Source organism: Crassostrea angulata, chromosome 1 (assembly GCF_025612915.1).
Source record: "Crassostrea angulata isolate pt1a10 chromosome 1, ASM2561291v2, whole genome shotgun sequence".
Taxonomy (NCBI): Eukaryota; Metazoa; Mollusca; class Bivalvia; order Ostreida; family Ostreidae; genus Magallana; species Magallana angulata.
The window spans coordinates 516480-530893 of NC_069111.1; the positions used below are offsets into that span (position 1 = coordinate 516480).

General features: G+C 31.9%; 1 protein-coding gene across 1 annotated transcript; it reads right to left on the bottom strand.

Moving 5' to 3' along the window:
- Window positions 1-3676: 3676 nt before the first annotated feature.
- LOC128173549 (microfibril-associated glycoprotein 4-like) lies at window positions 3677-12974 on the bottom strand. Its single transcript, XM_052839259.1, has 5 exons — window positions 12680-12974; window positions 11322-11446; window positions 10641-10737; window positions 4600-4767; window positions 3677-4238 (listed from the first exon to the last, which is right to left on the bottom strand). The coding sequence occupies exons 1-5, from the start codon at window positions 12972-12974 to the stop codon at window positions 3988-3990; spliced, it is 936 nt and encodes a 311-aa protein (XP_052695219.1). The 3' UTR covers window positions 3677-3987.
- Window positions 12975-14414: the final 1440 nt, after the last annotated feature.

Here is a 14414-nt window from a genome sequence, read left to right on the forward strand (position 1 = left end):
AATAAAATTCTTCACGGCACGTGGTCAGAGCACGGGTGCTGCCATGGTCAGGAAGTGTTATGTAATAGTTACACACCCGTAAACACAGGGATGACTGATTGTCTATGTACCTGTCTGAATTATGCATTAACTTGCTCGAAGTGAGTCTCCGGTCCATATCCTCCATCCCCCAATATTACCAATTAAATCTAATCTCTTGATCTCTCAAAACCCTTGATCCCTCGAAGTCAAACTGCAGTCCCGTTATTCATAGTCTGTTGTTCTTTTACTCTCGATACTCCGAAGTGGCCGGTATATGCAAGCGTTACATAATTTTAACACTTTGTCATTTAAATGGCTCAAGGCATTAGACACGGGACCCGTGTTACGGGATTTTCTTCAGGTGACACTTGTCCTGCAAGGTGATAATTGTTCCATGATTGACCATACCGTTGCCTTGACTATAATTAATACCGATCGTCCTAAATGTACATATAATCCGGTTTTTTTAAAATCGAGAGAGAGAGAGAGAGAGAGAGAGAGAGAGAGAGAGAGAGAGGCCGGAAAGTATTTAATGAGTTAAATAAGAGTAAAATTGAGGGGAAAACATACAAGTTGAGTTGATGTCTACGGTAGCGACCTTATAATAGTACATCGCGGAATATTTGTCTTCTTTAAATCTGTGGCATATTTTCAACTCATCATATGCAAAAAATAATTCTTTAAAATATTACTAATTTTCAAGTACACGTATATGCATGATTTGCGTAATACATTGCTATGTTTGGGACTCTTGAACAACATTAACAAAATACATGCAGCAATAGTTTTATAGAAGTTTTTGTTAAAAAAACAATTCAAAGAAAATGAATTTTTCTTCTAATAATATTTATTTCTAAATTCGAACAATAATTAAATCAGCTCTTGTTTTTTCCTTCTTGGTTTAATCCCTAATACAGATAACACGCCTATTACGGTGTCTTACACCATCGAGGTAAAATCGTGGCCCCGCGATCACCGCGATGACAATACCGCGACGGTGTATCGCGGAAAGGATTAAAGCACCATCACGGTGTCGCGGGAAAATACGGGATCCGCGTTGGCTGTAGTGTATGTTTGTGAAAAACTAAAAAAGCACAATTTTGATGTTTACGAAGTTTTCCACATAAATTGTTAAATTCATGGATTCTTAGACAGGCGTTTAGGACCAAGGGTGGGGCCAATATGGCCATATAATGAAATTAAATTAAATGTTTAAAAAAATTCTTCTCTATTCCAATATGTACTAGAGAAAAACTGAATGCACGGTTATGATTTCCATGAACTCCTCTAACTAAATTGTGATATTTATGGTTCCTTGGTCAAAGGTTCAGGTCTTAGGGGTCAATATGGCCACATACTTAAAATATATTGATTTGATATTCTTTTGTACTAACACAGTCGTGGGAGATCAAGTCATGCATTGTCATTATGTTCATAATATCTTGATATTGGAGTGTAAAATTAACTGCTAAGAGTTATAAAGTTGATAAATACAACGTGTTTGTTACAAAATTTTAGCGTAATTCATTCCATGGTATTTGTATACTTTGCGATTTCAGAGGGTTATATACATAAAAACTGCGAGTACAAGAAAGAATGTTTAATCCTGCTAACACATTACACAGTACAGAAAGTCGTATAGAGATAAGTGAGTTAATAGTAAGCATTTATCAAATTCTTTTAATATTTTAATCAGGTTAATCTGTATCACACAAGTGCATAACATTTTCAGTTTGTGTAGAAATATATACATAAACACTATTCCTAAAGAATTCGATCATTCGAATGTTAATGAGACACTGCAGACCAGTTTGCACAAATTCCATACAATAACAGTTTTCCCGTAACTTGAAAAAAAATTTCTTGAAAAGCTAAAACTTTGTAAAATATCACGCTTTGTAAATTCTTAGAATTCTCAATTTATTGCTAAATTTCAAAATTTTAGACGGCCTATGCCGTGACAAAATGTCAATAACAAACTGTCAATCATCTAAAAAATACAGTGAACAGTAAATATTGCTAGCCCAGCATTTAGTTCAGCACTATATGCACATGGATTTTAGACATATCAGCGTGGCTTTCAGCAAGAGCATGGAATGACCACGAATTTCTGTAAATTTGGCTAGAAATCGATCAAATAAGACGGTGCGAACTATATATCTTGAACAGATAAAATAAAAGTTGATATTTCTTTGCCATCAATGCATCGTTTTATTTAAAGAGTATTTTAACATCTTAAGTTCCACCAAACATTTCTATTTCCTTTTGTGGCTCATTTCATAAAATGCTCTTAGATCACAACAAGAGTGAACATTTCCTAACATTCAGAGCTAAGACGGACGCATTATTTGTCAGTTGTATGATTCTGTACATAAAGTATGTTCACTACCTATTTATTTCTATAAAACTATCTTAAATATTCATTAACAACTTAAGTCATTCAAATTCGCTTGATCCAAAAATAAAATTCAAATTTCGAGTCGATATGGTATGATTTCTGACACATCTTGAACACACAAGCTCCAGTAAAAAGAATCGAACTTTCGGTGCATGCACAACTTCTATGCTTTTACTGAAATGTTTTAGAAATGAAAGAAAAAAAAACAGACGAGGAAAATTAGCTTCAGCATTCAATTCTCAAGTCAAATGGTTTTCTTATGTTGAATTCCAACCCATCGCATTTGTTGGTTTAAACGATTACCTATTTTATGTCGCCGTAAATTTGAAATAATGATTTCTTTTCATAACCTAATGCACTCGTTATATACACGTATCATAACCAACAATAGATTGTAATATACGTTCCGTTTTATTAAAACATGAGATAATTAGATGAAGCATAATTTTCACATTGATAATAAAGGTTATCATAGCAACCTTTGTCTACTGTTTTGACAGAGCTGACCCTTCCCTCTTTAAATCAAGAGAAACAGTGTATTCTGTAGAAAATGTGATGCAGTTTGACATTATTTATTTGACCTTTTTAAAGAAATCCCAAACAAAATGTTACGTTTGTTAGTGTAAATATACTTTGAATATACTTTGACCTTCAATTTATGAGAGTTTCAAATACACAATAATTAACTTCGATAATTCCCCAAGCCCAAAGTCAAGGTATGTCTAAATACATATCTAAACTTGGTATATTTACTATGTGAGAAAATTGCAAGACCAATAAAGTTGACAATGGTTTTCTCGGGGTGTCAATTTCAACTCTTACCCTCCCAAACAGGCACTATTTTTTTATTATACTTAATGTCTTAATTTTAAAGAAAACTTAACTGCTTTTTTATAGGAATGACGTGAATTATATGGCGGACCGTACGCGCATAAATTATGCGCATATAACAATTCATTGTGTTACCCGTTGCCAAGAGTGTTGGTAACGCTGAGAGTAATAGAAAAGATTATCAACTGCGTCAAATCATAAAATTTCAGTATTTAACATGAAAGTATAATTATAATATATAAATAGTGCCTGTTTGGGATGGTAACTGTTGGAATTGACACACCGAGAAAACCATTGTCAACCAACGCGAACGTGAATGTCTTATTTTTCAAGAAAATGTTCCTCCTTTTTATAAAAATTAAGTGAATTCTACGGCGAACCGTACGCGCATAATTTACGCGCGTGTAACAGTTCGTTGTGTTACCCGTTGCCAAGTGTGTTTCTAACGCTGATGGTAATAAAACGCATTACCAACTGCATTTAAACAGTATTTAAATATCAGTATTTAACATGAATGTATAATAAAAAACAATGTTGCCTATCATGCATTTTTCTTATGATGTTTTCTTTGGTATTTTATTCTCAAAATTTTTGTAATACATTGTGATACCTTTGATTTACCGTTACTTAAAAAAAATACTTTTGTTATACATGTAACAGTGCTGTTTTTGAGAACATTTAAAGCATATGTAGCAAGTTCATCCTTTAAATATGTTTATAGCCGGATAGTTTCTCTTTTATCTTCGCCTTAACATCATAGATGTTTTCTTAATCATATCTCCTGTTAACGGTTTCCAAGGATATAACCAAGATGATGACGCATAGGGGCCATTCAGGAAAACAAAAGAACAGCTATTGAACCACCAGCCGCCCTTCCATGCTGAAGCACAATTCGTATTAGGGTTCCTGTCATTATCTCTGTCTAGTGTAGTGAATACCATGCCCTTATTTGTGCGGTGTATATCAGATGATAGGACCATCATATTACCTGGTAAAAAGCAACAGAACCATCTGAATATTTCAAAGTATTTTTATGATATCTAACATAATAGTAATAACAATTTGAAATTTTTTTTATTAAAAATAAAACAATTCAAACTTGTATGTCAAAGAACATTTTTATGATTTTTGTGGAATGTTTTAAAATATATTTTTATGGGACTGGTCAAACTCTTTAAAAGAAATGAGGGACTTAAATATATATATATATATATATATATATATATATATATATATATATATATATATATATATATATATATATATATATATATATATATATATATATATATATATAACTACAAAATATGAGTCAAAGAGAACTTCCTTTCAAATTAGATATTACATACCAAGGGTGCCACTCGCCTGTCCTTCAACAAATAACCTATAATTGTCATTTTCGCTGGAAACTGAGAAGGTCTCATACAGTTCAAACAAGGTGGTATCGTTTGTAAGGGTTATTGATACATACAATGAGCTGGTATTAGTTTTTGTCAACTCATGAATGACATCATTTCCTACAAAATATAAGACATCAATGAATTACAAGTATGAATGTACCGATGAACTGGGTGTTGACATCAGAAAACTGTTAATATATTATTAAGCCCAGCAGAAAAAGCTAATAAACCTTTGCTTTATCAAACGGGTGATGCGTAATCAAATACTTTAGCCCTTAGCTTCAACGCATCGAAGATTTTCTAGCATTTTCCACGTAACTGTACTACCAAAAATTGATTAAAAATTGTTTTGGGAATATTTAAATTACAAATATAACCTCGACGCCATATTTTGTTCTTACAATCGGCAATGGCTAGCCTGCAACGCGCAATGCAGCGATAGACGACGAAGGCAACACCAGTAAATCTGACAATGCCAGTTTAATAGAAAGCCCCAAGGTTTATAAATAGTAAAAACAGGTAGCATAATTCATACAGGGGCATAATATCACCGGATGATGTTTATGAAATGGTCTAAGTGCAATATTAAACTCGTTATGTCTATGCTGACAAAATAGCGGAGATTTGTTTAAACATATCTTATGTTCTACTTTTAGTTGTTTATTGAAAAAAAATTCTGGCAATATTGATTATATTATTCCTATTAGAAAGAATAAATAGTATCATCTACTTTGCGTCAGCCAAAACTTCTTCAACCAAAGGCTAACCCTAGTCAATATATGTATGATATATATAGAATATCACACTGTTGTTTTGATCTCGGCTCTGGTATCAGCCCGAGCGGAAGGGCTTGGGCCGATACCATCTGCTCGGGCTGATACCAGGGCCGAGATCAAAACAACAATGTAATGTTGTTTATATCATATATCTAAAATCTAAAAAGACTTTTATTCAAATTCCAAATAAGGAATATAATTTATCATGAAAAAGCTATAGATTTTTTTCGGATTTACAAAACTTGTTCGTTTTTATTTCCTTTTATATGTGTTAAAAATTGTAAGAGTTTCCGGACTTTGTTGACAAACAATCGTTATTTGAAATACAGTAGAAGGGATTTAGTCGTCTAGAATGAATCATTGTCTTCTAGAATTCAAATTATCGAGAGAGAAACTTCAATCCTACGCAGCTTCGTAATGATTTAATTCTTTCATTGGGATTTCGTTAGTTTCCTGTCAGATTCCATGTATAAAAATACATAAGTTGGTATAGCAAGTTGTTTGAGAACGTTCATAAGAACGTCCATTACTTGAACCACAAAATTTTTACAGTCTTTACTCTGGTTTTTTAAGTTTAAGTCTCGTTCCATCCTTCTCTATATCCTTCATAATTTAAATGTTGATTGATATTAAATAAAACGTGCTTTTGTTCTAAATACACAACCGTTGTGTAGGTTACCTCCCCTTACTAAGATACATATAAGTCTTTGGCGCTATTTTTGAAATATTATTTTTCAATTTTCGGCAATAAATAAAAATATTCAGACGTGTAAGGTGATGCTTCGTATTATTTATTCGTTATTCTATCGTTATTTCACAAACTAATTTTCATCTAAAGCAGAGATATAAGGGAATTATCGATTTCAAATTTGAGGGCAATACACACCCCTAACGACGGGTTGAGACAGAGAAATATCAGCCATGAGGGCGATACAGCCCTAGCTTCCGGTTGCTGTCTCACCTAGTCCAAAACACGTGTATCAGGGCTGATACACTACTAGGTATATGATATACATGTCATTCAACAAGGCCTTTATTTTAAAAAAATTGTGAAAAAGTTCAACTTCATTTCTAAAATTGTGAAGTCGTTCAATTTTTAATATATTGAACTGTTCCTTCTTGTTAGAGGTTCTTCGTGAATCAAAGTATCAACTCAGTATGTATGAGTGATTGTGTGAGTGAGAAGCTACCCTATCAAAGTAATAGTAAGTTAAAGTAAATCACCTAAAACGAAAGATAAGTACATTATTTTTGTTAGAACATGACCAATAAGAAATAATTATTTATGTGCATATGTTTCTTTTTTGTTTCAAAACTTGCTCATTAAACTTCTATACTAATATGTGATGAACAATTGATTGAATTGTTTAAATCAGACTCCATAAATGAAAATGTTGAATTTATTCATAAAATCCTATTTGACTTCACAGATTTTAGAATCTATTGTAACGAAGTAATAACATGTTTTTTCAACAACCTGAAACGTTTTGATATATCTTCCATATAAGTAAGTAAGAAAATCATGAAAAGATAACAATAACAAACCGTGAACCATCTCAAAGATCCATAAAACGAAATACAAATTCAAAGAAGAGCAACACGGACCTAAAAAAAAGATAGAGGTAGGATCAGGTGCCTAGAAGTAGTGAGCATCCCCTGCTGAACGGTCACACCTGTCGTGTGCTCTTTGAAGTAATGGGGGGGGGGGATAGGAAAAGTGCGTATACAATTAGGTATTAAATTATGGTCTAACAATAAGTATGAAAAACGTCAGTCAGCGTGCGACCCAGTGGAAGATTGTATTTGCTGAGAAAGTCGTACCATAAATCAACCATAGAACTTACAAAAAGATGACTTCAAGCGAGACTGTTGATAGTCCTGTTTTATCAACTTGTTTGTCAGTAGCTTGCCTCGTCTTAGAAACTGTTCATACGAAGAGCATGCCTTTGCGTATCGAATCAACTGAGAGACAAAAACACTATATGCAGGTGATTGAAGTTATATTGCTACATACGTAAGGAAAGTTTACTATAGAAAATATGAAGTCATCGGATGACGCCGACTCTGTAGTATATTTTATTTCAAGTTCACTGGGATATATCGAGTCGACGTAAGTATGGAAAGAACAATTGTCAATTGATGATACGTCGTCGATATACATGAATGTTGAGTTGAAGGCCACAGCGAGTGATTTGCGTTTTCACGTTCAAGTTTTTTTAATAAATTCTGCTTCATAAGAATACAAAAATAGATCTGCTTACAATGGGTGACAATTATGATAGTGACATGTGTTTCAATTGAACATACACACATTGAAATATAACATTTTATTTTCACACCCGGCCCATCGGAACTATATGTCACTGTTTTAAAATTTTATATAAAAATTAAAGTCAGTGTGAATGTTCAGTTCGTTTATCCTGAAAGTTTTAAATGTGAATTGAGCACATTGTCAGGGAAAGTTACAGAGAAATGTTTTAAAGAAATCTGTGTCATTAAAAATACGCAGCCTAAAGTGGCTTCTAAAAAGCTTGCGTAAGTCGTTATATAATAACCATTTTGAAATATAATAATAATGATGAAGATAATAATAATAATAATAATAATAATAATAATAACTAGAGCAAAGCTCGTTGCAAAGCAACGAGTGGGTCTTCCGTTAATGTCGGAAGTAAAGCCGGAAGTTCCTGTAAGAAGCAGAGCTCTTAAACCAACAACAAGAGTAACTAAAATAAAAAGATGAAAAAATCGAATTATTCCTGGTACGACTTAACAAAATCCGAATGATTTTAAGTACGAATTAACAAAAACCTTTCTGATAACAAGAACGACTTGACAAAAAAAATCCGAATGTGTTCAAGCACGACTTAACAATTATTTTTTGTACGAATTAATTTTACTTTGAACATTACGCTATTTTTTTAAACCAAGGACGCAGAATCAAAATTTCTGGAAAAATCAATTTTTAAACCCCGATATCTCTGTAATGCATCGTCCGATTTTCAAACGGATTTCAGATTTGAATTCACCATGTTAAGTTCTATAAGACTGTAGTATTGTCTTATTTTGTTAAAAAAAATGAAAATTTCCAAAAATTGGAACTGCTTTCGGTTTTGAGCAAAATTGATGAACACAATTTTAAACCCCCAGTACATTAAAGAATTGATACATCTTTCATCTGTAAAAATTTCAAAGCGATATCTTTAAAGTTAACAGAGATTTCCTCCGGACAAAATCAGTTTTTTATAATTTAAAAATGGCCGCCAAATTTGAACAGAGGTGATGTAAATGCTGAAACTTCAACATCTTTGAGGCACGGTAACTTTACAAAAGCTCTGAAAATTTCATTGAAATCGGATGAAAACTTTTTGAGATATAAAGCCGAGAAGGAGTCAAAAAAAAATAAAAAATAAAATAACTAGAGCAAAGCTCGTTGCAAAGCATTGAGTGGGTCTTCCGTTAATGTCGGATGTAAAGCTGGAAGTTCCTGTAAGAAGCAGAGCTTCTAAACCAATAACAAGAGTAACTAAAATAAAAAGATGAAAAGAATCGAATTATTCCTGGTACGACTTAACAATATCCGAATCATTTTAAGTACGACTTAACAAAAACCTTTCTGATTTCAAGAACGACTTAACAAAAAAAATCCGAATGTGTTTAAGTAAGACTGAGCAATTATTTTTGGTACGAGTTAATTTCACTTTAAACAAAACGCTATTTTTTAAACCAAGGACCAAAATTTCCGGAAAAATCAATTTTTAAACCCCGATATCTCTGTAATGCATCGTCCGATTTTAAAACGGATTTCAGTTTTAAACTCAGCATGAAAATTACTGTAAGATACGTACGTACGTAAAATTTTTAAAATTGAAAAACATGAAAATTCAAAAAAATTGGTTTTGCTTCCGGTTTCGACCGGAAGTGTCAGAATTGAGTTTCCAGCCTTATGTCATAAGTAAAACAATAGTTCTACCTTCTCTGTAAATCTCATAGCTTTATCTTAAATCAAAAATGAGAAAAGCTCCGGACAAAATCACTTTTTAAAACGTGAAAAACGTCAATATCTGACGAAATTGATGACGTCATCAAATATTTTTTTCATATCATAGAGATCTTTTAGATACACATTACACCTGTAAATTTCAAAACAATCGATGCAAGCGTTTTTGAAATATTTGAGTTGGAAAAAAAATAAAAAGAATAATAATAATAAGAACTAGAGCAAAGCTCGTTGCAAAGCAACGAGTGGGTCTTCCGTTAATGTCGGAAGTAAAGCTGGAAGTTCCTGTAAGAAGCAGAGCTCTTAAACCAATAACAATAGTAACTAAAATAAAAAAAGATGAAAAAAGTCGAATTATTCCTGGTACGACTTAATAAAAAACGAATAATTTTAAGTACGACTTAACAAAAACCTTTCCGATTTCAAGAACGACTTAACAAAAAAAAAATCCGAATGTGTTCAAGTACGACTTAGCAATTATTTTTGGAACGAGTTAATTTTACTTTGAACATTACAGTATTTTTTAAACCAAGGACGCGGAAACAAAATTTCCGGAAAAATCAATTTTTAAACCCCTATATCTCTGTAATGCATCGTCTGATTTTCAAAAGGATTTCAGTTTTGAACTCAGCATACAAATTACTGTAAGATACGTACGTAAAATTTTTAAAATTGAAAAACATAAAAATTCACAAAAATTGGTTTTGCTTCCGGTTTCGACCGGAAGTGTCCGAATTGAGTTTCCAGCCTTATGTCATAAGTAAAACGGTAGTTCTACCTTCTCTGTAAATCTCATAGCTTTATCTTAAATAAAAAATGAGAAAAGCTCCGGACAAAATCACTTTTTAAAACGTGAAAAACGTCAATATCTGACGAATTTGATGACGTCATCAAATTATTTTTTCATATCATAGAGATCTTTTAAAAACACATAAAACCTGTAAATTTCAAAACAATCAATGCAAGCGTTTTTGAAATATTTGAGTTGGAAAAAAAATAAAAAGAATAATAATAATAAGAATAAGAAAAAAAAGAAACCGTAGAAAAACAAAAGGGTCTTCCGTTGGAAACGGAAGACCCTAATAAGAAAAAAAAGAAACCGTAGAAAAACAAAAGGGTCTTCCGTTGAAAACGGAAGACCCTAATTATAAAAAGAAACCGAAGAAAAACAAGAGGGTCTTCCGTTGGACCCTAATAATAATAATAACGCTTACCAATCCAGTATTCACCAGTAGCCAAACCAAATCCATTTTTGTAATCGTTCCAGTTCCTATTGAAATTTACAGATCCATCGAATCGATTCTGAATATTCTGAAGAAAAATATAACCATATTTTATAAAGCTGGTAATGGTTCGATAAAAACCCAAGTGATCAATTATCATGTCATTAGTGACATGAGAAATTTTGGCAATATATTTTGACAATTTCAAGTGTCTATAATAAAATTTTATGTCGTAACGTTTAGTCCGAAACGTTCCATCAATTTACGACATCAATACGAAATGAATAAATGTATGTCAAAAATAAAAGATATTTTTGTCCGAATGTTGCAAATTATATTAATATAAGTAATAGAAAATAGTTAAAAAGTTGTAATTACATTCAAAATGTGTCTTTAATATTATACTGTCAACCACATCATTAGATTAGATCACAACATGAAACTTAACATCCCATACCCATAGAATGATTCAATATTCCTTGAATAATATGTCAATCAGAAGGAGTTGCTCTACATATCAACTAGATATAACAAATCATATTATTTTGATTTGAAAAAGTCTACCTAAACGGACTACCATATTTATATCACCAAATTCTTAAGTGTCATATGTTGATCGCATCTAACATTGAGCATGTTTGTGATTGACACATTGTGATTGTTTTAACTTACTGTCCATCCTCCTTCCATTGTTTCCATGTCGCAGACGACGTCCGTGCTAGCGCCCCCTGCTGGGTAAATTTTATAAACACCAGAACGTCTGTGTCCAGCCTGATACACCGCCTGGCAGTCTTTAGCTAAGTATAAAACAGACACATTGCACATTTAAACTTAGTTACAGCCATGATTTGGAGATTTTGAAATTATTTTAGCTCTATCCGTAAACCATCTACATAACGAATCAATATAACTAAACATACATGTTATTGATCTATTGTCTATTAACTACGTATCTTTGAAAATTCCAGTTAATGTAATGAATTTGTAATTTAGTTAATAACAAAGAAATTGCAAGACGCTTTATTCACATTTTCGACCATAAGTTTTCTTTTTCATCTAGCAAATTGTTTTATATATAGCACGTTTGAGCGATGATCAATAACAGATTTACCTTAAATTTAGAACAACATTTTCTAAAGTAATGCATATATATATATATATATATATATATATATATATATATATATATATATATATATATATATATATATATATATATATATATATTCAGTGCTTTATATATATATAAAGCACTGAATAGAATCAACAACACTAGGCATCTTTAAAGTGTCGGATCAAATATATAGATAATAAACCAGTAAACTGAATATATAAAGCGCTAAAAATGGCTAACGACACGAACAATAGAAATTGTCAAATTTTCGGGACAACCAGTCCCTTCTTCAGGACAAAAAAATAAATTACATGAGAGTACAAAACAAAGAAAACAAAATCTAAAGCTACTACTAAACTACTTAAGAAACTATAAAAAAGAACCTTTAAAGGACTTTAGAGCGATCGGCGATAGTAGCAACACCTTCTTTAAGAAATGTTTATAATGTAGCTGTTCTTTTTTATAGTTTCTTAAGTAGTTTAGTAGTAGCTTTAGATTTTGCTTTCTTCATCTACTGAAGAGCCCGGTACGGCGAAAGCGCTATAGAGAAAAGTTGTTTAAGCATTGGACTTATTTTTGTGTTTATTCATCCCCGGTACCAAGAACAAAGGATTTATTGAATAAATATATATATATATATATATATATATATATATATATATATATATATATATATATATATATATATATATAAATCACCAGTACCATTGTGAATCTCACAATTATATTGACCGTCTTCAGAAAGTACAAAGCATTTAATTTAATACCTACCACATAAAATATCCATCTTACTGTTTTTAACCTCTTTCATACCATTGATTAAAGACAACAGGATATAAGCAACATTCATGCATTCAATTTAGCTTTTAAACGTAACAGCAACATTGATGTTTGAATAATATTTAGATCATTTTACGTTTACAATCCGAGTCATTAGACAAATAGTATCTCCAGCCTTCCTCCTCCTTGGAATTGACCAGTGTAGAACAAGTGTGAACTCTACATTTCTTCGTCTCAAAGTTGAATCCATAATATCTGCAATTTGGCCCACACATAGAGGCGCAGTAAAGGACAGACCTAGAAGGACTCTCCAAAACTAGGGAATCATTAAACAGTTTGTCATCGTGAAGAGAGTTTGCTTTGAAATCCTTACTCATAATGGCCAACGACGATGTACAGACAAAAAACAGAAGCACAACAACGCCTGCCATAATTCTCGTCTCTACACTGCTTACCACTGCGTGGTTTTCATAAATATACAGGCTTAGCGTAAATTAAAGAAAATCATCAATTTAGTTGGTTGATGTAAAGTGACAAATTCTACTGGTTGAAATTTTTATCGATCAAGTTAATTCCAACAGTGTAACTTAATCAATAAAACATGAAGCATAAATTATGACCATCTTGTGGAAATCGAATGTTTTAGTATCAAATAACATAACCTGAGTATACTTTGCGTAAGTATTGTGAAAGTTTCTTAGAAGAAACAAAAATGACGCAGGAAGTAAATATATGTATAACTTTAATACTAAACCTTTATGAAACAATTAAAGATAAAATATGAAACCCCTTTGACCATATTTCTTCATAACATAAGAAAGTTCATCTTTGCTTCATGATTAACCATAACAAAACTACATTGAACTACGCAGATGCTTAAAGAAGTTCGCTCCTCTCTTTTTGGTAACTATTTTATGTCATCTCTCATCTAAAAAATTTGCATTATATATTGATTCGATTAATTAATCTATATTTTACAATGCCATATATATCATATCAAAAAAATTGTTAACATAATATTAGGTATATACAGAGTTTAGTAGAGATTATATTTTGTGGTGGAAGGTTTTTAAGAAGAAAATGAACAATTTTAATAATTCAGTAGTTTTATAGTACTGTTTCTTTAGCCTCCTAATTTTCAGCGCAAACTAAACTTCCTTCCAGTTTGTGTATTACGATACACTGTATTTATGTTGTTCTAAAAATCATTTTCAACAATATTTTGATGTAGACTGATATAGACTGAACTTGCGAGGTTGATATCATTTCTCTGTGTCTTTGATCGATATCGCTGGGCAGGGGTCCATATAGTCACATATTTATTGTATAATGATGTCTATATTAGTTATGTTATATGATTACCCGATTAGACAGTCCTATTTCAAATACCTAGTTATTGTGGTGCACTAGCTAAACTCAGTCAGCCTGATTTCTTAAGATATATGCGAAATTATCCAAAGCAGACGATCAAGATCAGTTCGCGGGGGTGTTAAGGAAGCATATGGAATCTGAGTTGCCTGTAATTCCGTGAAATCACAAATCTTAGTTATTATGTACATATTCAAATATCTAAGCAACGAAACGTAGATCTAAAACAAATAAAAAATACTTCCAGAAATTAGTTTGTGTTACGTAGATTTACACATTGATGACGTCATGACTGAAAGTTGAATGTCGTGTGAATTTGATCGGAAAGCATTGTAAACATATTCAAAATATAACTAATCTAAGAACTCTAATAAAGTATTGTGGTGTGATTTATTGAGGACTGAACATAAGAATACTGGGGGAGATGTTAGTTTTATCAATCATTCGCTAAAAGGTATGTAAATTTGCTTTTATTTCTCGGCCAGGCTTTCCTCTGTCGTTGT